Source organism: Pollachius pollachius, assembly GCF_949987615.1.
Source record: "Pollachius pollachius genome assembly, chromosome: 11".
In the NCBI taxonomy this organism is placed as follows: Eukaryota; Metazoa; Chordata; class Actinopteri; order Gadiformes; family Gadidae; genus Pollachius; species Pollachius pollachius.
Genome location: NC_136944.1, coordinates 10,564,975 through 10,589,182, shown reverse-complemented (window position 1 = coordinate 10,589,182; position 24,208 = coordinate 10,564,975). Strand labels below are relative to the sequence as shown.

Sequence of the window (24,208 nt, the reverse complement as noted above, 5' to 3'; positions counted from 1 at the left end):
CTCCGACTTCTTATTGTAAGTCGGTTTGGATAAAAGTGTCTGCTAAATGCCCTAAATGTAAATTTAGATGGACGAATGGATGGATAGCTAGAGAGGAGAAAGATGTTTTGCGATAGATAGGAACATAAAATAGAGCAGTTACATCAAAGAATATAGGGAGAGGGAGAGAGGGAGAGAGAGAGAGGACATGAGAGGGAGAGAAGAAAGCAAACAAGGTGGAGAAACTGAGAAGAAAGAGAGGGTGATTTACTCCTGGGAAAGAAGAGAGAGTGAGGACGCCGGGGGAACTTGAAAGACAGAGAAAGAGGGAGCTGCACAGAGAGACAGAGAGAGAGAACAAAGTGAGCACGCTGTGACCAGGGTATGGACGATGGGTAGTTCAGAGAGGAGAGAGAGAGAGAGAGAGACTGAGAGAGTGAGGTTGAGAGAGAGAGAGAGAGAGAGAGAGAGAGTCAAGGAGCAAGAGACAATCTGATAGAAAATATACAAAAAGAATGCCAGGCAGGGAGTAATAGCTATAATACGTGGTGTGTGTGTGTGTGTGTGTCTGCGAGGGGTTGGGTGAGGGGGGTTATATTGCGGGATCAAGTGAATGTGAGCGAGGGAGAGTGAAAAGAGAGCAAGGAAGAGCAAGAGAGAAAAAGGGATTGAGAGGGAGATTTGTGTGGGAGACAGAGCAACAGAGAGAGAGTGAGAGAGAGAGCAACAGAGAGAGAGTGAGAGAGAGAGAGAGAGAGAGAGAGAGAGAGAGAGAGAGAGAGAGAGAGAGAGAGAGAGACCCTCCTTCTTCCCCATCACACCAGTGCAATTAGTAGGCGTTCACAGTGTGTCTTGAACAGAGGAGCCCGTTCACTGGCCGGCTGCATCCATCGCCTCTCACACTTTCATGTCTGCACTCTGCACACACACATCCACACAGACTATCACACACACACACACATCTTGCCATTGTAATGCCAACAGCCAACAACACATGTAAAGCATACAGTATAGAATATTGTAGATAATATAGCATACATTAATGCATATGCCATGGCAAGATTGATCCCTTCTTGGCAGTTTTCTGATTTGTGCTTGACTCGATCTGTGGAACTAAACCAGCTTTCCTCCTCCTGTATGTTATTTTTTCTCCAGGATCTGTAAACTCAATCCAGTGAAACACCACCACCACCGACCTCCGCCCATCGCACCTCCCTCACATCAGCCAAGTGTGAGCTGTGCACCGAGGCAGAAAATATCAAACTAAACTAAAACACAAGACATCCTGCCAATGTGCCCCCCACCCTCTATATACCTGACCAGCGGGCTTGACAAGTGTGAAAGACTGAAAGGTGTTTCAGCCAATGAGGCTAGGGCCAGGGCCAACTGCTGGATGGTGTAGGAGCTTGCAGAAGTAAAAACAACACGAGAGTAAGGATCCTCTGAGCTGGGGTGATTCCTTTTCTCTCTCTCTCCCTCTCCTTGCTAACTCGAAGGGGAAGTTTGGGGAGAAAAATGTTATTCCGGACCGCTGGAAGGCATGAGGGGTGGCAGCTGCAACCGTCAACGGAAGGAAGAGAGAGAGAGAGAGAAGGAAGAGCGAGAAGGAAGAGAGAGAGAGGAAGAGAGAGAGAGCAGCGACGCTTCAGAGACGAAGGATCCCGGCGCCAAGGGCCGAGTGGACGGAGCTCAGACGAATCCCCAGCGAAGTGTGTGTGGTGTGCATGGGTGGACGTGTGTGTGTGTTTGAGTTCAGCCTGCGGATGAGGTCACTATCGTATTCAGACACCTGGCGGACCCTGATTGGATAGCTGCAGCGCCCCCTGCGACCACCTTGTCAGAGGGGCCAAGAGGCGCGTGGGTGTGAGGGAGAATCCAAGGATTGTCATTCTATGGCTGCGGCGCTGCACACGTGTGTGAGTGCATTGTGTTCACGAGGCTGACCAAAAGTGAGCTTCTCCAATTTGGACGGCGGCCAACCACTGGATGTATCACATCTTCATACATGTTGAAAAAGAAAAAAAAGACAAAAAATATATTAAATACTAATAAAAAAAGGAAATTGTATACAATTACGTGCTTTACAGGTTCTAAATATTCTGAAATCGAGGAGTAAGGAAGGAGGGGGAGGAAAAAGGACAGTATTTTAATATAATGCTCTTATGTTCGGAGATGTATTTTGATGTGCATTCAATGACTATACAGTCACTTCATTTTCATTGGTATATACCGGACATTGTGTTATTATTCAGCATAGTATATACAAAAATATGACGATATGGGAGAAAAAAATAAGAATATGAGTATCATTGTCCCATTTCGCTGTGAATGCGTGTGTACAGGTGTACCGTACATAAAGGTGTACAGTAGATACGTGCTATCGCTACCTGAATGTGAGCAGGGTCCAACCGGAAATCAGGTCATTTTGTCTCATGTCAAACCCATAGTTAAACAGTCATTGTAATGTAATGACGTCATCGATTTCAACATATTGTGATAGCAGAGAAAGAGTTTACACACACACACACACTGTCAAGTCAGATTTTTTGCATCATGTCTTGTTTGTCAAATGTAGCCATGGTCATTCACCATGCTACATTTCATCAGTTCCCTATGTCTAGGGTAACAGTGGATAGTCATCTCAACTGGAGACATATTTAAGTGTTAGCGCATTGAGAGAAAAAAAAATGTTCAACACCAAACTCTTTTACAAAGCTCATTATTTAATGGTGTATATAAGTATTTGATTCGGTTTAAATGTAAGATGTGATGTACTAATATAATTGTGTATAGTATTTCCTAGAGATGTTTATTTTCTATAAAATGGAATATGTTATTGCTTATAAAAATGTTATTAAAAGAATCCATTAAAAAAAGGAGGACCTTTTTTGGGAATGTCACTTAGGTTGGAGCATGCTGTTTTTATTGATTTCCTATACATGTCTGTTGATTTGGAATCACGAGCATCACTTTGTTGGAAATGTTTTTTGTAACGCCAATGTGAAATATACCAGCACCTTTCAATGCTGCCAAGACCCCCCGTCTGCTCTTTGTCTTTACTGAATGTCACTCATAGAAAAAAGACTAAACTACAGCGGCCACACCAAGGGAACCAGAGTAATACACCAGGTGAAGCACGTTAAAGGAAGAGTCACACCACCATAGTACAAAAACAAAATGTTTACTAAAGGTCACGTTCTCCCTGAATACCCATGAGAAAAGCCCTCTACTGAGATGTATTTATCCCAAGAAACCTTTTCAATTTTTTTGAGGAGATGTCAGTGAAGAGGCTAGTTTTTTTGTTTTTCTTTGCCAAAAGGTATATTAAAAGTTAACAATATAGCATACATACAGGCTGGCTCTTATTGGCAATACTGTTTCTTAAGAAACTGAGATGTGTGCCTTCAGAGTTCAGTGGCTGACCTTGTCATTAGGCTAGACGTTGGCCCTCAGCTCAGCTGCAAGCTGAGGGCCAACGTCCCCTGCAGCTTGATATAACACTTTGCTATAGTTACATTCAACTATCAAATAAAAGGTATTGTATCAGCTGATGATTCAACTCCACGTAGAAAACAGACTATAAACATTTGTTAAAAAACATTTATGTACAGTTAACATGGAGAACAAAGAAAGACAGAGAAAGAGAAGACTGGAAGAATGAATAAAACAAGTTGGTCCGACAGGTAGTAGATCGCCCTTCCCATCTCAATTGAAGAATCTTCCAGTCTCGCAGATTAATGACATAGCAATAATAAAATGACCATTTGATGGACAACAAAACCGGATTCTAAAAATGCTATTTTACAGTCGTCTACAATCAAATATAGTTAATTTGAAACCAGGACACGAGTGAACAAGAACAATCTCATACTGCATTATGCAAGGAAATGCCAAAGGGGGAGGTGTACGATAAGACAATAGGTCTTTGGAAAACCGCAAATATTTCAAAACTGTTTAGATGATGCAGCACTTCACTGATGGTAATTAAACAAGTTTGTCAGATGCTGTGATTGGATACTGCCAATGCTTTATATCATAGTAGCACACTCCTTATGCCATAGTGCAAATAGTCAACTGACAGATATTTTGTATTGCCCCGACAACACAAAGCTGTTACAAAATAACAGAGGGTGGGGAAAAAAAACAACATTAACTTATTTGTTAAAAATACTGATAGATTAAAGTCATACAGATAAATACTTCTCCAATAGGTTTAAAAACACACACACACACACACACACACACACACACACACACACACACACACACACACACACACACACACACACACACGAAAAAGGGCAACCAAATAACTAACCAAATAACCTCATAAAGCAACATTAAAAAAATCGATAAGTCTTTGAAAATCCGCCTTGCCAGGCTAGTGCAGATAAATGGACTACATCTATACAACCACCTAAGTTGTACAAAGTCCGGATTTTGGTCGGGCCATGAGAAAACACAAAACAATGCATTCCTGCATTCAGAACAAGCAAACCATCATCAAGTGAGGTGCCCATACAAGGGTCGCATCTTGTTCCAAATACTCCAGTAACTAAGATGAGAAAAAAACAAAACGACAATAATAGACATGTCCCAAAAGGATGCGATGGCACCTCCCTGTGGCCAACTAGTGTAAGTACAACAACAACACTCCCTGGGGAATTCAGCCCAACCAAATTCAACAGTGTGAACTAAATCCCGGCAATCACATTGAATTAGGTAAATGAAATAACAAAAATGAATAGGGGCTGATAAAGTACCAAATACTTATTTTGTCGGTAAAAAAAGGGCAGATCTGAACGGATGAACCAGAAGATATGAGGTGGGATGGGGGGGGGGGGGTACGCCTATGGCGCGCAACACGCACCATGATCAAAATGGCGGCGTGTGTGTGTTTGTACATGGGTGCGAGTGTGTGTTTGCAACCGTCCATCACGGTTAAACATTCATTTCATTTTTTTGTGATCTACACAGTGTGTGTGTGTGTGTGTGTGTGTGTGTGCTGCTGCGTATCCATGCACCACGGTCTCTTCCCGCCCCTCTCTCGCCCACCCACAGCGTCCTGGCCCCCCTGCTGCTCTAGCTGGAGGTGACGGTGGTGCCGCTGCCCAGCTTGATGATCATCTGCTGGCAGTCGTGCAGCGTGCGCTTGTCCCCCAGCATCTCCAGGGTGCGGGCCGCGTCCGCCAGCATGCCCACCCGCTGGCCCGGCGCCGACAGGAAGGAGGGCGGCAGGTAGCGACAGGCCAGCACCGCCGCCTCCGCCTGCTCCCTTTGGCCGGGCTGCACCTCAGTCTCCTCTGTGGGGGGGTGGGGGGGTAGTGACAGACGCAGACATTTCACGGTTAGTTTATAAAAAGGCGAAACGGGAGATGATGTAAGGGTAAATAGGCCGAAAATAAAATGCTTGCTTTCGATAAACAAATAAATAAAAAAGCAGAGGAAATAAGAAGACGGTTCTGAACAATAAGATGAATGTGGTATCCATTAAACAAACAAAAACAACAAATAAATAAAGAGAAATATCTATTCCAATGCTGCAGCAGTACCCCTGCACCCCCCGTACACACACACACACGCGCACACACACACACACACACACACACACAGACACACACACACACACGCACACACCTGTCTTGGCTCCGGAGGTGGTCCTCCGTCTTAGAGAGCGGTCCAGGAGCTGGTGAGTGCGGGTGGGGCTCGCCCCCGCCATCAGCCTGGCCGTCGCCTCGTGGAGGAACAACTGGGGGGGGGGGGGCCGAAGAGAGTGAGAGAGAGGGCGGGGGAGACGGAGAGAGAGCAAGAGAAATGCAGAGATAATCAAAGAGGGAGAAGAGAGAGACAAAGAGAGAGATATAGGCAGAGAGGAAGAGAGAGAGCAGAAACAGCAGGGGATGCAGGATGAGAGAAGCAACGGGAGCAAGAGAGAGAGAGAGGGGAAGAGAGAGAGAGAGAGTTCAAGGATGACTCACAGGATGTTCACATCTAGCACAGGGACTTTGCAGCTTAGCGCGCAGCTAAACAGAGATCAACACCTGCCTCAGGGCTAGGGGAGCCAGGGTAAGAAAGACATCATTAGCGCCATCCAGCTAACACTAAGCTCCCCCTCCACCTGTGGACACTTCCGCCATCACGGTAACCAGAGCTTCGCCAGAACCACAGAACAAACAAAACGTCCAAACCCCAGAGCCCCTCCCCGCCACATCGAGCCCATGTAATTGTTAACATCGTGAATTCCAAAATCTAGTCAGCGGGATCCGACTCACGCACACACCCCATGACCTGAGCGACGACAGACGGACGGATGCATGTTGCCACACCCGTTTCTCTTCTTTGTGTCGAGATGGTGGCCGGCCCCCCCTGTGACCTACCCGTCTCATGGCGGGCCTGAAGCTGTGGGCCAGCTTGCGCAGGGAGCTGAGGTCCTGCTGGAAGCCGTGGAGCTCCAGGGGCGACGCCTGGTGGACGGCGCCGGCGGGGGGCGGGGTGGCGGTGGCCACGGGCGTGGTGGTGGTGGTGGGGGTGGTGGTGGCGCTGCTGCCGGTGACGCCGGCAGACCCGTTGACGCCCTGCTGCAGGTGCCACACGTTGGTGCGGATGACCAGCAGGAGGTCGCACAGCAGCAGCTGCACTACCTGGAGAGGACGGCGGGTTGGAGGTAAGGAGGCCAAAGGGCAACAGCTTTACAAAAGGGGAGCAGGAAAACAGATTGAGCCAAGGGCGAACCGCAGGGTGGCAATCCTGCGCTGTTCTGCACCGGCAAAAGTATCAATGAAACTACAAAGTACAGCTCAGGAAGCACTGCACAGGATGTTTTTCAACTCCCCCATTTCATTACTGCAGGTCTGCTGGCACAGAGACTTCGGTAACCCTTAAGGACTTCATAAAAGGAAATAGGAACAAAGTCTTTGCAGTCCTAGAACACGGATGGGGGGGGGGGGGGGGGGGGGTCTGAAAGGGGAAGAGCCAGGCAGGCAGGTCTAACTAGCGCATAAGAGCAATAGACTTGACCAGAAATGGAACGGTGTGGAAGCAGCCCTGCATAAACCCCTCCCATCCAGGGCCGTGTCTAACGAATGGGCTGACCGGGCTGTAGCCCCAGGCCTCGCCGCTAGGGGGGCCTCCGGTCGCTGAAGGTCAAATGACAAAAATCCATAAAAAAAAACGAGCGAAAATGCCGGGCCAAAGGAAACACGAGAGCGGAGCAAAAAAACGAAAATTAGATGAAATAAAAAAGGAAAGAGCGAAAGAATTATTACAGAAAACACCCAAATTAACCAACATTTTGCAATTTGCAAAATGTTGCAAATTGCATGTTGCATTTGCAAACTATTCAGTAACGATTCGTCCGCTTTCACGCACGGATTCTCTGATTGGAAACACTCAGTTGACCGAGTCGAGATGCACGAAGCGGGTCAGCCCCACAGAAAGGCTGTTCTTACTTGGCTTGCGCGCACCCAGGTGCGTGGGATCGACGCGGGCCTGCAGGATCAACTGAAAGATGAGGCGAATTACTGGAAGGAGGTATTGAGGAGAGTTGTGGCCGTGATAAAATTTCTGTCAGAGCGTGGGCTCGCTTTCAGGGGAGAAAATGAAACACTGGGCTCAGTGCACAACGGCAATTATTTGGGCATCTTAGAGTTGCTGGCCAAGTTTGACCCTTTTTTGGATGAACACTTAAAACGTTTTGGAAACAAGGGGCGGGGGACACCCTCATATTTGTCATCGACTGTATGCACTGAGTTTATTGCACTCATGGGCCAGCGAGTACAATCAGAGATAATAATGCAGCTTCGACACGCAAAGTATTTTTCACTTATTGTGGATTCTACACCGGATTTGAGTCACACTGACCAACTAACATTTGTGGTGCGTTACGTGTCTCAGGAGGGCAAGATCTTTGAGAGATTTTTGAAATTTCTGCCCATTTTTAGCCATACAGGCGAGTCCCTTTTTGACTCAGTCACAGGTGCGCTGCAGGACATGCACATAGACATGCACATTAAAAATTGCAGGGGACAGTGCTATGACAACGCGTCTAACATGGCAGGTGCATACAAGGGATTGCGTGCCCGAATTCAGGAAATAAACCCACTTGCTGATTGGATTCCATGCGCGGCCCACTCCCTGAACCTTGTTGGGGTCTGTAGTGTGGATTGTTGCCGTGACGCCAGCTCTTTTTTTAGCCTAGTTCAATCCATCTTCACTTTTTTCTCAGCTTCGCCTAGCCGCTGGAAAATATTAATGGATGGACTGGAGTCTAACGAGAACAAGCGCATGGAGATGGTCAAGGGACTTTCATCGACGCGATGGGCAGCACACGCCCGGGCTACAAAAGCTCTCCGTTTAAATTTCAAAAATATCCACGACACTTTAAACGAGATAGCAGAAGACGACCATCAGAAATCAGCCGCACGAGATGAGGCGAAGTCTCTAGCAAAAAAATTGAATAGATTCGAGACAGCATTCCTCGCCATCATATGGGATACCATGCTGCAAAGATTTGACATCACAAGCAGGGCCCTGCAGAAGGTGGAGTTGGACCTAGTTACTGCTGTGGAATTGCTCCAGTCCCTCATAGACTTTGTGTCCAATTTACGCTCCCAGTACAAACACTTGGAATCCCAGGCCAAATCACTATCACTGTCACAGCAGTACACTGTGACTCGACAGGTGAAGCGCACCACCCCGGCTGATGACACAGACGAACCAACCCTTGTGTCCAATGCGGGAGAAAATCGCTTTCGGGAGACATTCTTTGTCATCATAGACAAACTGATCAGTGCATTACAACAGAGACACGCAGTGTACAAAGAAACGTCCACCTACTTCGGATTTCTAACGCAACTGGACACATTGTCTGTCAGTGAAATACGCGAGAAAAGCGTCAACCTGCAGGCAAAATACCACGAAGACCTGGCTGATGATTTCCGTGATGAACTAGGACAGTTTTTGCATTTCGCAAAAGTCTCCACTGTAAACAGGCAGCCGATGAACCTACTGTCATTAATTCGAGAAAGGAATCTACAACAAGTTTTTCCAAATGTCGACATAGCACTGCGGATCTACCTTACATTGCCTGTCAGCAATGCCAGCGGGGAGAGGTCATTTTCCAAACTTGGAATTATCAAGAACAGGCTGAGAACGACAATGTTGGAGGAGAAACTTAACAATCTGACTTTAATGTCAATTGAGCACGACATGCTGGCCCAAATGGACTTTGAGGAGCTCATTAATGATTTCGCACGGAAGAAGAGCAGAAGACGGACCTTCTGAAGTCCCTTGGTGAGTCATGTTTGCCGCGGCGGCCTCCTCTATATGACCCAGCCCCATTAATGTGTAAAATAGTTTTAGCTTGTTTGTGTGCACATTTCAAACAGTTCACCCCAAATATGTTGCATCGTACATTCCTGCCTGTCTTCTTGCTTGGGGTTTGTTGTGCGTAACCGGACATGTAGCCTACCAGGGCGTTACTCCCGGAGTAAATTAACCATTCAATGCCCAAACCGTTTGAGCCATAGCCGGGGCCTTCATTGACCTTTGTTTAATAGCCTACAATAGGCCCTACATTGTTTTATAGTTTTTGATGAGTTTACAAAAACAGGATGCATTTCTATAAATTAAGTAACTTTCAAAAAACAGTTCATTTATGTTGTCTGGGCCTAACTTGCTGTACTTGATAGCAAATGCATTGTAGGGCCTATTACTTTTTCTGTAATGATTTGCCAAAGTCACCGAATCACCAATTTCATACTTTCTTTTTTCCTACATTTTCAAGTAGGCCAATTCAGATACATTTTGTTTCCCCATCCTCATTCTGTCAGCTTTGTCAACACTACTGCAATTATAATAAAGCTACCCTTGAATTGAAATGAATTTAATTAAATTGAAATCATATTACCAGTTCACTTTAAATAGTCTGTCATAGATTGGTAGGCCTACTGTGTACGCTGATGTGTTAGTGGGTTTGTGTGAGGTCATGCGTCAGAACATCATGATATGAAGGGCCTCACCCGGGTAATTAGCCCCGGGCCTCAGAAAGTGTTAATCCGGCCCTGCTCCCATCGTCTCCCAATGAATACGCCTGGCCTCGTCGCCTTCCCTCACACTCGGGGTACCTTATCGTTGTTTAAGGACCATTGCCAAGTTTAGGTGTTGAGGTTGCGAGTGGCCTGGTTCTGTGTTGCACTGCAGACACATTGCACCCGGCAGAAACACATGCAATGCAACTACAATGCACCACAGCCCCATCCGTGCGAACACACACACACACGTATAAAAAGGAGAGATCATACAAAGGGGACCTATTTTTTATGCTCGGGAACGACCGGTCTGCAATGGGTATGGTAATGTCCGACAGTTTGTTCCAACTTGCACACGTCCCTTGTGTTTTGCGTTTGATTTTCATGGGTAAGCCGGCTTGAGTGCGCATTCATCTTTTATTTTCGTGTTTTAGTGTCACTGTAATTCAGAAGTCTGTTAACAGAAGTCCCCCTACAGGAATGATACAAACTGACCTATTGGCTTTTACCGACAAGCACATCTGCCACGTATGTGCATTCGTGTGTGCGTGTGCGTGTGTGTGTGTGTGAGCGTGACGTACCTTGTCGAGGCTGGAGCTGTGGCAGTGGGGTCCCAGGTTAAGGCTGTCCCGCAGCAGGGCGCTGGCCTTGTCGGCGTGGCTCAGACTCAGCAGACAGTTCTCTGGCCTGGACAGCAGCGCCCGCACCGCCCGGAACGTGTTCAGAGACGCCTTGGGCAACAGACTCCTGAACGGGGGGCGAGAGACACACGAGGAACAGAGAGAGAGAGAGAGAGAGCAAGAGAGAGAGAGAAAGAGGGAGACAGAGTGAAAGAGAAAGGCTTAAGAGGCGGCATCTGAATCTGTGTGTGTTTGTGCGCGAGTCTCAGCGTATGCCTCCATCTGTGCTTTTGCATGGACACACAAAAACGCATGCTTTTACGTTTTGGGTTTGAGTGCCTGTGTAAGCCTAATCAATTGAACAAGGAGTCATGACCGGTGCTGTTTCGTCGTGGCAGTTTCCAGCCTGTGTTTTTAGTGTCGCCCTTCCACACGTTTGAGGTCCTCCTACTTACTCGGCGGTCTGGAGACTGCGGGGCAGGTGCTCCACAGCGGGATACAGCCGCTCTGCTGCCGCATCGTCCCCTTGGAGCCAGTTGATGATCACCACGGCAACCGAGGACCACCACTTGGAGTGCGGGTCGCAGCCTGGCGGGAGAGGGGGAGGAGGCAATAAGTCATCAGTCTCACACTTGTGTCTGTGTGTGTCTGTGTGTGTCTGTGTGTCTCCTGCACTCCAAATCATCCATCACTGTCACAAAATGCCACGGGAAACACAGACATTCTGAGGACTCGTGAACATGATCGGGTACCTCCATTTGACTAGTCTCTCTTGCTCTCGCTCTACCAAATTGACAGCACTGAAGATGGATGTCAGCAATCTGCTGGACTCTTCCTCAACTCCTCCCTCTCCCTTTGGCAGGGCTAGGCCGGAGGACCAGCCCTAATGGGACAAGGCAGAATGGCGGGGGGGATACAGGGCGATTGTCGTCCCAGCTGTGATCGAGTTAGTCCATCATCTGAGGAAATGGACCTTACTTCACCGTGCCCCTCCCTGATATCCTGTGATCACATGGAGGACGCCAGCTGACTCATGGAGGACGACGGGGCGGAGCATCGGGAGGTTGGTGATGCAAGACAATAAGCCCCAACCCACACAATCATGTTGGAAAAAAATAGATGGGAGAGTGCTACTACGTATTAAAAAAGGGACTGGGAGTAGCAAAGAGGTCACTATGTCACTGGGCAGGGCCGATTTTGAGATGACTGGTAATGGTTTATCACACTCACACCTTTAAATGTTGCAGTTGACCAAGCTAGCATCAGATTTTAGCTGAACACCTTACTATCACCCATCAGTTATGAAAATAAAAAAAGCTCAAAATCTAAGCTCACGGTGGTCCTGTGGAATTGGAAGAAACCTGCAGAAACATGCTCGTCTCCAAACGTACATTATGGAGTGCTTGATTACCAAACAAAGCCAACTAAGTTCCTTAACCAAAGTTAAAACAAATGTGACCCTAAAAAGGAATCCCCGTAGGACAGTGGCAGTACTTGAAGGTGTTGATGACATCTAGAAGCTAACCCAACTAATGATGAGGGAGTTAACAGGTGTGGGTACGTTGCAGATTCATTGATCTCTCAAGTCTTGAGGGAGAAGCCCCCCCCACCCCCTTCCACACCCCCAAGTACCTACCGGTGACCGTGGCCATGTTGGAGCCAATGGCGAAGGACTGGGTGGTGGCGCCAGCTGCATCCGAGGCGCTGGTCAACAGCTGAAGATACTCCAACGCATCGGCATATTCCCTAAAAAAAAAAACACACACACAAGACACACAATTACAATACATTACATTTTTATATTATAATGTATGGGCGCCATTCTAAACAGGCAATAGGTCTGTGCGCTAGGAGAGCTAGTGTGTGTGTGTCCCCTACCCCTCTCCCTGGATCTGGTTCTTCTCCCCGTGGGGCTGGGCCACGCTGTACAGAGCTTTCTCCAGCAGATGCTCCCGAAAGGCCTGGGTTACCTGCGCCAGGGGGTCCACTGTATCCACACAAGAAGAACAGAGAGAGAGAGCTATAATTTCAAAGAGATAAATCGAGATCATACCACGGTGAATTGTTATATTACCATGATGTACCTTTGTAAAATATTTTCATTTTCAGTCATTTCATTTATTCTCATTTGAAATAGATTTTTATTGTTTTTCTCACATTTCTTATACATTTACATTGTCAGTTGTTTAATATATTCACATTTGTAGCGAATTAACATTCTTAGTAATTTCAACTATGAATGAATGCAATGCCGACATTTTTCTTCTTCATCCAATGCACCACTGAACAATCGATCCATGAATGCCACCTCAACTAACCAGCTAGATTTGAACCCAAAATATATCTCTTGATCCGAGTGTGTGTGTACGTGCGTGTGTGCCCGTCCCGTGCCCACTGACCGGTGTTGCCGGCCTGGCTGTAGATGCTCTCCTTTGGGGTGCTGCGCACGGCCCAGTCCCCGTCCACAAAGAAGCGGTGTCCCAGCGGGTGACAGAGCCACTGCATGGCGGGCGGCACGCTGCCACTGGCCGACAGACACGCCTGCCGTGCGCTGCTCAGGAACACGCGCTGAGGGTGGGGGAGGACAGGAGTTTGAATGATCAGGGCTGTTCGTGTTGCGCTTTATGTCATTTTAGGATATTTATCTGTAAGACATAAAAAAATGTGTTGAATGCCAAAGATTGTAAACTATCAAGAGTGTTAAATATAGGTCATAGGGCTGGGTATCGCCACAGATTTCCCGAAGCAATTTGATTCAGATTCACAAGGTTGAGATGCGATTCGATTTCTGATTCGATTCAAGATCGTTTAGTTTGCAATACCAATTTTACTTCGATATGAAATTGATTCTCATAGAACTAATGGTGTTAATTGTACAAGGAACCCTCAAACCTGTATAATGACCGTTTTGTACAGTACAGACGTCAAGTAAGTAGTTGAACAAGGAATGTAATGAAAGGACATGACAAAATCTGAACATATCTGAGCAGCACACTGTGACAGAGAGAGAACCTTGAATAGGTTCAAAAATCCCATATAGTAACCATGAGTTGATAACTTCAGTGTATAAAACAACCTACAGTTTTAACCAGGCAGCCAGTGTGAATAAATAGGGTGAGAGCCGCTTCTCAGCCTAAATTTAGTGTGCGTGCAAAACTTTACTTGTTGTGGATGTACCAGACATTGGAGAACCCAACACCGTCGTCTATGGGTTCAAAATATCATCCGGCGGAGCACACAGCTTCTGGCTGCGATATTATATAGTAAATAGATATTATCGAGCTCTGCGATTCCGCAAACGGCAACAATCACTTTCTCCTCCGTGTTCCGGTTCAATCTGGACTTTAGGGATTGAACTCTGATGGGCTGCCGTGACTAAGCAGTAGGAGAACAGAGTAGAATCACGCCGAATTCACATGAATCAGGTCGTTCGCGCCGCGCCATTGATCCATTCATGTCTTTGCACTGACTTTGTATATATTCCCACCGCACCTTCTTTTTGGTGTGAACGCACTTCTGATTAAAAGATTGATCATGGCATTTTATGAATTGACATCGGAACATACAAATTAAGATCGATTTTTAATCCGAAACTCGTTCATTTTAACCCCGCCATATAAGTAAGCCTCGCTCCCTTTCCCAATTCAGGAGTAAAGCAACACAGTTTAGAATACTCCACGCATGGTAAATCAGTGTTAAGCCAGACGTGCAAGTGTTGGACTGTGAGCGGACCCGGGGCCCAGGAGAGGGGGACCTACCGAGGTGAAGTGGAGGAACCGGGGCAAGGAGGCTTTGACCCTCAGGGCTGCAGAGACGTACACCTCAGCCAAGGTCACCACGGGCAGGCACGACCCGGCGCACTCTGCCAGGTTCACCGCACAAAGGGCCTTGTGCACGGCTGACAGGTGGCTGCCGTTCAGCTTACCTGCAACACACACACACACACACACAGAAAGACACACACACACACACATACAGAAAGACAAAGACAAAGACACACACACACACACACACACAAAGACAAAGATAAAGACACACACACACACTTAAATACACTAGTCCACAGAAAATGTTGGCTGTCTATGGTCTGGTCCACATGAGATTGATAACTGTTTTATCTAAAATAAGGACTTCTGCTTATGACTCCAAACGGGTCATTACGGTAACATCGTCATCAGCCATGCACAACATAATGAGGTAATTTACAATACAATCAACCTAATCAGGCTAATGACAGGCCGACATAAACTAAACTAAAGCCCCCCCCCCCCCCCCGGCCTTAGTCTAGCCATGTCCCACTAAAACCAAGGCAGAGGTTGGGCAGGGGGAGCGGTTTTCCCCAGGGCACGGCGGGCGTACCAGTCATATGCAGCTGGTGGAGGCGGTGGTAGACCAGCGCGGCGTCCCGGCTGCTCTTGCGCGCGTCCTCCTGCAGAGGGCGGTCGGAGCGAAGGCCCCCGGCCTTGGCAGCCAACCACCGGCCCACCCAGATGCGCTGGAGGCAGAGGCGAAGCAGGGCCCACAGGGACGCACAGGCTAGGTCCAGCTGGGAGGTGGGCAGGGGGCGGCCCAGCGCCTTCAGGCAGGTCCACAGGTTCTGGCTGGCCTGGGCGAAGTCTCCCTGGAGGTGGAACGAGAGAAAGAGACCAGAGGAAGATCAGGTTATGAGGCCGGTGTTTATTTATGATCCGTTTTTTTAAATCACTGGCTACAGACGTCAAGGGTAGAGTTTAAAGGGGGCAAATGATACAGAGCAGGAAACCAAGGGATTGAACTTGTAATGGCATGATGAATGTCAGGCAGTAGGCCTACCTTAATGTTTCCATGTATAGCTGACAAATACATTCAAATGGATCAATTATCAAGATCATATCAATATATATATATATATTAATATCAGTTACAGGCAGGTCGTAGGCCTGCCTCAATTCCAAAACCTCCAAGTGATAAAGTCGACCAATATATTAATGACTGGCTAGCTTTTGTTACCGGTTGAATGTATTTCCCCTCCATTTCCCCTAAAATACATTTTAAGAAATGAGCCCTACCCGAGCCAGGTCCAGATCAGCTTGCTTGCGGTGTCTCCAGAACAGGACGGAGGAGCCAGAGTGGGGTCTGGTGACGGGCTCACCGTACACCAGCAGTCTGACCAGGACCACCGCCACCAGCACACCATTTAACAACCACACCAGCAGCGTTGGCAGCATCCAGTCCATCACACCCCACGAAGCAGCTAGGGAGCAAAACAAACACTGCAACTTTAATAAAGTCATGTGCCATTAACTTGTTTCCCATGTGGACACACACAAACACTCAAACACACACACACACACGGTTAAGGTGTTTAGGCTAACCCGTACCCATTTTTTGTGGGGTTGGGGGATGGATTTTTGTTTACCCTTTCTTTCCACCTAATTAATAGAATCCAATATATCAGTCGTTGCCAAGTAAAATGTTGTTAGGTCTGTACATTGATGAGATCCCAACTTGCACCACATTCCACCACATTAGTTCGCTCATGTTAAAAACATGAGGCCGTGTCTATACAGGTCCTACCTGGGACCCTTCAAACATACACATACATTGAATTTGAATAGTTAGGACTTACACATCCAAACTTGCAGTTGTGGTGCATTAGAGTGTAGAAGTTCACGTAAACGTTGAAGATTATAACTCCTGAACTCGCTCAGAAGCTTACTTTGCAAAACCTTATTTTTCGTTACGTTTCGGTCAAAGACCTAAAACCGACAAAAATCGGACAAAAGTATTTTCGACTTAAACAATTTACACCTAATTTTACATAGTTATATACATTTTATACACATTTAATATTTAAATATTAAATAAAATGTCTACAGCGTATGAGTCTGTAATCTCTGGCTGCCACCCGCTCTCAGTTGACCCCAGGTGGACGGCCTGTGTCTGGTTCCTTCCAAGGGGTCGGTAGCCTACCTGTCAGCCCGAGCATGTTCCTCCCGGTGCTGTGGGGAGAGGCATCCCCGTTGTCCCCAACACCAGCGCCAGCTCCGGTCGAGCCACAGAGCAACGCTGCCAGGGGGTTGAGGGAGAGGAAGAGGAAGGTGAAGGCACACAGAGCCATGCGAGAGCGGTCCAGCATGCCCCCGACCCCACCGCCCGCAGAAGAGGCGTCCTGGGCACCGCCGAGTGGCTGAAGAGGGAGAGGAGAGAGGAAGACATGGTTACGACAGACCTGGGAAGCAATCTATGGTTATACTCATTGACAGTTTAAATAGTTTTTTCGATTCAAATCGAATGTTTAGTATACCAGAGACAAGGTCATGTTTTAAAGCGGACATATTATACCACCAGGTGTGAGTGTGATTAGCCTTACAAGCTGTTTCCAAAATCTGCCCCATATGACATCACTAGTGGGCGTGTCCACCTAGTGGTGTCACCTAGGCAGATTCTGGAAACGGCTTGTAAGGCTAATCACACTCACACCTGGTGGTATAATATGTCCCCTTAAAATAAAATGTGTATAATGCAGGTATTTCAAAACGAGAGAGATGGTAACATTTCTGAAGCTTTGGGTAGAACACGTATGGCATTTTTATTTAGTAAATGAGGTAAAAACATGAAAATGTCATGATAATAAAAGTAGATTTATTTATTTGTTACCAACTAGTCGTTTCAGTACTACAACAATGTGGTAGTGCGGACGCTATAAAATCAAAAATGTCATGAGACCCTCTATAACCAATTGAAGATGATAAACACAAATCGTGAGTCAACTAAACCCAAGATGTAAGCCCCCACCACCGATGAGACATGACTGCACCCTGTTGGGTTCAGAGACCCTGATTGTGTAAAGGGTGATGTACCTTGGTTTCCTCCCCCATTGGGCTGTCAGGTTCAGAATCGCTGCTACAGTGGGAGAAGGAGGTGGGAGACCCCACATCCGAGGCCGGAGGGGTGGGCAGCTCGCTCTTCACCTCGGGGCCGTCCACTTCCATGGCAACTATGTCTTTAAGAGACTCTGAAGGAATGGATAAAAAAATTGTTTGATTAATACCAGTTGAACGATTCGTAAAAGAAGATTTATCATTAATGATAATTTAGAGCCATCACAAAAAGGTGAAGAAATGACAAGGAAGAAAGGTTTAGACATACTGTTTTTCTGGGCGGCCATTTTGAGAGAAATGTTTTCCTGTTTGAGCTTCTGGTTAGTTTGCTGTATGTAGCGGATATAATCTATCGCTTTTTTCAGCACAGCAGACTTGTTGAGCTGCATTGGAACGGGTAAAAAGTACACAAATCAGTCAGATAGAGTTCAAACAGTCAAAGTGGTTCCCCACGGTGTACAACACCAGGGACAGCCAACGTCTGTCTGATCGAGTCAAGTCAAACAGCTTAATTGTTAGATCTTAGGCCCTCTGGTGCTCACGACTCACACATAAAAGCGCCTTTCATCTCGTTTGACCGAGAAAAAACCCAAACCATTTTTTTTTTGTTAACAGATGCATGTAAACAAAAGTGCAGTTTTGAACCCACTCCAGTGAACCGTACCTTGGCCTCAGTTCCGGCCACCAGGTCCTTCAGCTCCAGGATCTTGTCATTGATGGAGGAGCGGTAGCGCTTCTCGATGGCGTTGTGCGCCGTGCGCTTCTCCCCCTTGTGCGGCAGGCCCATGGGCTTGCTGTTGATGGTGATGCGGTTGATGGGCAGCTTCTCGCCATCCATCATGATGGGCACCGTAGTCAGAATGGTGCCCCCGCTCATCAGGGCCTGCCGGGGGAAAGAACCGTCGGGGCCACAGGAGATGTGGAAAGTCAGGTCAGCCTCTCCCTCTCATATGATCATTAAAAAAAACAAGATCTTGTATTATCAATGCAACAGGAAGGACTGCTGTTGCGGGTTGCTTCTAATGTAAGTGTAGGACTCAATGCGTATAACTTTGGGAAAAAACACAACATTTTAGACTAAAGGCACCGTAATATATGCAGGCTAAATTGTTCCCATTGCATGTCGCTGTGATTATAAATATTATTATACTCCTCCTGCTGATGGAGCCCAAAACAGGAACCAAGCTCGATCCCATGTATCTCATTTAGTTATTGATCAGTGTCTGCTTGGTTGAATGGAACACACAGTGACTCGACTAGACGGGCAGGGCAGCATGTTACGGTGCGGCGTGGTGTGCTGGTCTGACCTGGAGCGAGGTGCTCTGCACAGTGGCGGAGGTGGTGGCCAGGGAGGTGGGCGAGGACACGGTGGTGACGATGCAGGGGTCATGCTTCAGTGTGGTCAGCAGCAGAGACTCTGCCTTAATGAACTGGGGCTGCAGCAGCACCTGGGGTCGGGATCACGCACATTCATTCACCATGTAGTCCTCGAGCAGATGCTTGTATTTTATTTATGTCGTCAATGAGCTCGTCAATGAGCACGTCAATGAGCATGCCTCACAAGCAGTGGCGGTGACCATAAAAGGAAATCTAAGGCTACCTCTTTATTTTTTGCAGTCTTGTCTATAAAACAATGTTGTACTTGGGCAAAACATTGGACAAATGTACTCAACAATCATGTAAAAATACAGAAATATTATGTATATTGTTGGCAGTATCAATCCCTAGTGACATTTATGGTGCAATAGTATTAAATAAAGAAACAGTTCAAGCCGTTCCCCAAAAAGTACACACACAAACACAAAGACTCACACTCACAGGAACCTGCTGTACATGGGGTGCGATGGCCTGGACCGCGGTGCCCCCCGAAGTGCTCAAGAGAGAGGAGGTTGTGGTCACCCCGTTGATGGAAGTTTGGATGGTCATCGGTTGGACCGTAGCGTTTGAGGATGACGGGGTCTGCACCGACTGGCTGACCCCCGCCTGAGTCACCGCTATGAATAAGAACAAAAATGTGCCGTTAGAAAATGCATAGGAACAAGCCATAACAATAAGCAGCATTTATGAAGGTAGGAAGTACAATTATCTGTTGAAATTCATTAAATGGAATTAACCTGCGCTCTAGCCATTTTGCCCATAATTGTACCAAAAGGAATGGTGAATAATACTTAATACAAGGGGCCTTTTAAAAGCACATTACTATATTTGGATGACAATCCAATTTTATTAGTAGTCCTCTCAAGTAGCTGGACCATTCCAATAGTCTGAATGCCATAAATTCCGACAGCATGGTAATAACGGTAATAGCATGGGTCATATACAGACAACAGTGTTTACTTGGTCAGCTATTCATCTCTTATCAGTGCTAGCTTGTAGTCAATCTGCAGCCAAGGCAGGTTGATGTGTAACACTAACCTACAAAACCCATGTGGTTGAACTCAAGTGACACTCAATGCAAGTTCTAGCATTCCACCAAAGTAGTAAGGAAAACTTATTTATGGTCACTAATAAGTGTGTTTAAAAAAAGGTTTTTACGCATGCGGGTCCATTACACACTAGGACATCTCTGTGACCCTAAGGCCGTATCTGGCTACCTGTGATAAAGAGTCAAGACCAGATTAGAACCAAGCCAGGCCTTTAGAAGAGGTCCTACTTGTGTTGGCTTAGATGGTGTTTGAGGTAAATGGTTGGTTTCTTTAAATCCATGTCAGCCTATCCTATGCTGATTCTACCCTCCAATCCTTTGTATAGAGCGTCATGTCTTGTGTCTTGTACTCCTGAATATGCACCTTTTAGCAATTACTGAATGCCCGATATTGGGAGAGGAAACTTCCTTTAAATAAACTGAATACGGTGTAGCCATCTATATATTGTTAGACTACCAGAACATATGGAAGAATTGAATCTTCTAGTTTTAAAAAAGGCACAAGGTTTGAGAACATGCTTGGGTCCCATAGAAACCAGACGGTGTTGTTGCAGGTCCAATATTATGGCTTTGAAGCATTCTAATTGAAACAGCTGATGTGTCTGTAACACCAACACACTTTTTTGTTTTAACCCTAATCCCTGTTTTCTAGTATTATCCAAGTGCACAAAAATTCTCCCCAACAATGTTTTAGCTAAACATTAAAAACAAACATCCCATTCCAAATAGATTATAATGAAACATGCAAAGGGATTCCTTTTATTAGGATTAAAAAATAATAAGAAAGGAATGTACATTGAATATCCCAGATACCAAAAGGAAGAACATTTTATTTGACATGTGGGAAAAAAATGCCTTACTTATATAGCCGTTCTGGTTGCTGTAGGAGATTCGGGCCTGAGGGGACAACGCCTGGGCCTGTATTTGAGGCTGCACCTGGGACGAGGACTGCTTCTGCAGGGATGTTGGCGAATTAAACAGGGCTTGGGGCGTCAAGCTCAATGACGGGCTCTGTTTCAGAGTGCCAATCGGCGAAGAAAGCGACAACGCCACAGGACTTAAAGCTGGCTGGGGCTGCTCCACTTTGGGCTGCATGGACCCCTGAGCCTGCTGCGGGGAGGGGGGCGGCGCCTGCTGCCTGTGGCTGGAGCCGGTCACCGGGGCTAGCGGAGACTGCTGGAAGGTGTGCGGCTGGAAGGCCTTGTCGGGACTGGAGGTGCTACGGGTGATGGGAGGCCCCAGCAGGGCGTCCAGGTGTGGGCTGCTGCTCAGGATGGAGGACGAGGAAGAAGAAGACGAGGAGGAGGAGGAGGTCGGAGAGGAGGAGAGCTGGAGGGTGGCGGTGGCAGTGGTCGGAGGCGCTGGTGCTAGAGCCACAGACGGGGTGAGGAGAGGGAGGTCCTGTATGCCAGGAGGACCAGAGTAGGGAGGGGTGTCGAACAACCCAGGGAACTCCATGTCCTGGTTGTTGATAAGCTGCAGCATGTCTAAGGGAAGAGATACAACATCACATGCCTTTTACTCAGCCTCTAAGGAAATGTACAGCACATTATGGCATTATTAGAGACACCATCAAACTACCTATTCTATTAATTTGCTAATGTCAACATTTTTAACGAGAAACAGTTGAGGCACTCACCTCAGACAATGACCATATGTCAATGTCCATAATGCCATAATCATTGCCCAAAGGTCCATAACTTTATCCCAAGCTGGAGATTCATTATGGCAACTGGCTGAGACGATTGAATAACAGGCCAATACTTATCATTGAAAAGTTGAAGTTGAACTTTGTAGAGTAATAGTTGATGCACGTTTATTGATATTCTTTGTAAAATGGATATTAAAAGGGGGAGAGGGGCTCTGTCAGTGTCAGTATGAAATACAATAAAAAAAAGAAATATAAAATAAGTTACGTTGGATGATGCAGTTTAAATTTGAACGCATTTTATTGTAACATTGGTTATGATGATTATTGTGAAATAAATCACCCATCTCTGAATTTAGTACAACTGGATTATTACTATGTATTATGTGCATGGTAAAAGAGTGTGTATACGCCAAGGTGATGCAAAGGTCTGCATTGTGACATTTAAAATGAAACAGATCTCGAAAACATGAAATCGCTAGGACCTCACTGTAAAATATGTGGCCATTAGAAATTATCAGACCACTAGTCTACACACAGCATCTTTATTTTTGTAGTTTTTGACTCAATAACAACCAAATTAAGAATTGTATCCCTCTATAGTAATACGAGATAAATGGCATTTAAAAAGAGCCTCGCACACGGATGTATAATAAGAACAGCGTCGTGCAGAGAAACACTGCAGCCTGGACTTGGAAACCAATGTTTTGTATGAGGTGATCGTGTCTAGCCAATCACAGCACGCCTTGGAGACTCACTATGCGGGCCAGCCCCCAAGACAGGGAAGAGAGCGAGCGCTTGTCTGTTGCGGGTTACTATCGAGCACGTAGACGCGGGTTACTCTCGGTCACATTTCGGGAGGAGAAAGTCTGACAGGTGCTGCCAGCACGATGGGGCATGCGTGTGTATTCGTGCGTGCAAGTATGCACGCACCCGTGAAAATGTTACACTTTAGAATCAATCACGCTAAGCAGCTGCATGCATACAATTAAAATACCGTGGTTAATAATAGCCTTTAACTATTAAAAAGCAACTTAAACACTTTATTTATTAAAGTTTTGAAATTTGATCAAATGATATGCAAAAATTCCAGGGATTTTGATAACTAATCCCATTCATAAAGCCCCTATGTATAAAGCACTGGTAATGTCGGTCAACCGGGGTGGTGTGAACCGGATAAGGGGGAATGAACCAGGGTAACCTTTCTCTGGCGATACTTGGGGGCGGGTTCACAATGCAGACACAATCATATAGCCCCTTGCTCGCTAGCATTGGCTAATAGTCATACCAGGAGCATGAGAATACCCTATAATGCTAACGTTACCAAAGCGACGTACGCAACAAGCGATAGTACTAATGTATTACGTTCTTTAACAGCAGATGAATCAAAGTGTTGGCGGTAAATAGCTAGCCTTAGCTCAAAATTGGGATGAGCACAGACAGCTCGAAAAAGTTACCCCTGAAAAGCAAGCAACAGTCTAAAATCTGAACTGTCTTTTTTTTTTTTTACTGTAAACAAACGAAATCGTACACTTAGGGATACGAAGAGCAAGACAATAAGAGCTAGTGGTGTACACAATATAGCCAGCCGTAAGTGACATGTTCTTACCATCGATGTCATTTAGAAGGGCTGTGTCGATGTCGCTTGGGTCGTTTAGCGACAGCGTTGCATCCAAGTTATCCAGTGAAGGGTCTTCAAAAGCCAAGCTATTCATTTTTAAAACCTCGATGTATTCCAAGTACACGTGAAATAAACACTAGCTACATAAACACAAACCACAGCATTTCAAACTCCACCAGTCGCTGCATTTGCAAGAGTGCCACGAACAAAGTGGACTTAAACAGGCGTAAAGGAAACTCCAACTTTTTTATTGTTCTTTATAGTAACTCATGTCCACCATGAATCGGAACTTGACAAGCCCAACTTAACTGTGTGGTTATTGAGAACCTATCGTGCGTATGAGGCTAGCCACCTGACACACATTGAGTGGCAGTCCCGCTGGCCAATCACTCCCCTCTGCCTTTTTTGTGTTGACGTTGGTAAACCTTGGGATTTTTTGTATCAATGCAGTTTCCCAAGGTAAAAACAATATAGTATTTAGTAATAATACCTAGAAATCTTGTTATATATATATTCTGAAAGATCATTTATGTTGCCAACCCATTTATAGAAATGTATTACAGAATGTACCAAACCTCAATAATTATCCAATATTAAGTTACAATTCAATAATAATAATAATAATAATCTTTATTTAGACAGCGCTTTTCGAAACAGATAGAAAAGCGCTGTAAATGATCGAATTATTATTATACTTTTACAGGCGTCTTGTTTGTGGCGGATTCGACTCAAACAGCCAATCAAAAACAGATAGGGGTGGGATATTTGTCAGTTAAGTTTGCTTGACTCTACGTTTTAGCTCCTCCTGTAGAACCAGAGAAATCAACCAATCACCAGCACTGAAACCGAGTGGGGTGATCAGACGTCACTCCTCTCGCTTCAGCCATTACATCATTTATTTCGCCCAGTCTACAAGCGCCAAACAAAACGAAGTGGTGGTCAAAGAAATAGGTATGTTTAAAAGATGAAGAAGGTCAAAGATAAAGTCCATAAAAGATGGCAGACCATTTCAATTAAATCCTAT

At 46.1% G+C, this 24,208-nt stretch overlaps 2 protein-coding genes across 3 annotated transcripts in view; one reads left to right on the top strand and one right to left on the bottom strand.

Annotated features, from left to right (window-relative positions):
• Positions 1-1,237, top strand: part of rai1 (retinoic acid induced 1) — a 56,444-nt gene extending 55,207 nt beyond the window's left edge. The window contains exon 5 of the mRNA XM_079746440.1: positions 1,135-1,237. Within this exon, the coding sequence (XP_079602566.1) occupies positions 1,135-1,143 (9 nt within the window). The 3' untranslated portion in view covers positions 1,144-1,237. The remainder of the gene's footprint in view (positions 1-1,134) is intronic.
• Positions 1,238-3,544: 2,307 nt separating this feature from the next.
• Positions 3,545-23,500, bottom strand: srebf1 (sterol regulatory element binding transcription factor 1). 2 transcript variants are annotated; one of them, XM_079746400.1, is made up of 19 exons: positions 23,173-23,500; positions 20,776-21,402; positions 19,303-19,484; positions 18,798-18,938; positions 18,155-18,373; positions 17,759-17,873; positions 17,470-17,624; positions 16,580-16,796; positions 15,676-15,860; positions 14,987-15,248; positions 14,386-14,552; positions 13,027-13,195; positions 12,506-12,614; positions 12,264-12,373; positions 11,083-11,215; positions 10,589-10,754; positions 6,357-6,620; positions 5,617-5,728; positions 3,545-5,282 (listed from the first exon to the last, which is right to left on the bottom strand). In XM_079746400.1, exons 1-19 carry the CDS (start codon positions 23,276-23,278, stop codon positions 5,062-5,064), a joined length of 3,660 nt encoding a protein of 1,219 aa, XP_079602526.1. In that variant the 5' UTR covers positions 23,279-23,500; the 3' UTR covers positions 3,545-5,061. The 2 variants fall into 2 exon arrangements, with proteins under 2 accessions (XP_079602526.1, XP_079602527.1); XM_079746401.1 differs by having other exon boundaries at positions 19,309-19,484.
• Positions 23,501-24,208: the final 708 nt, after the last annotated feature.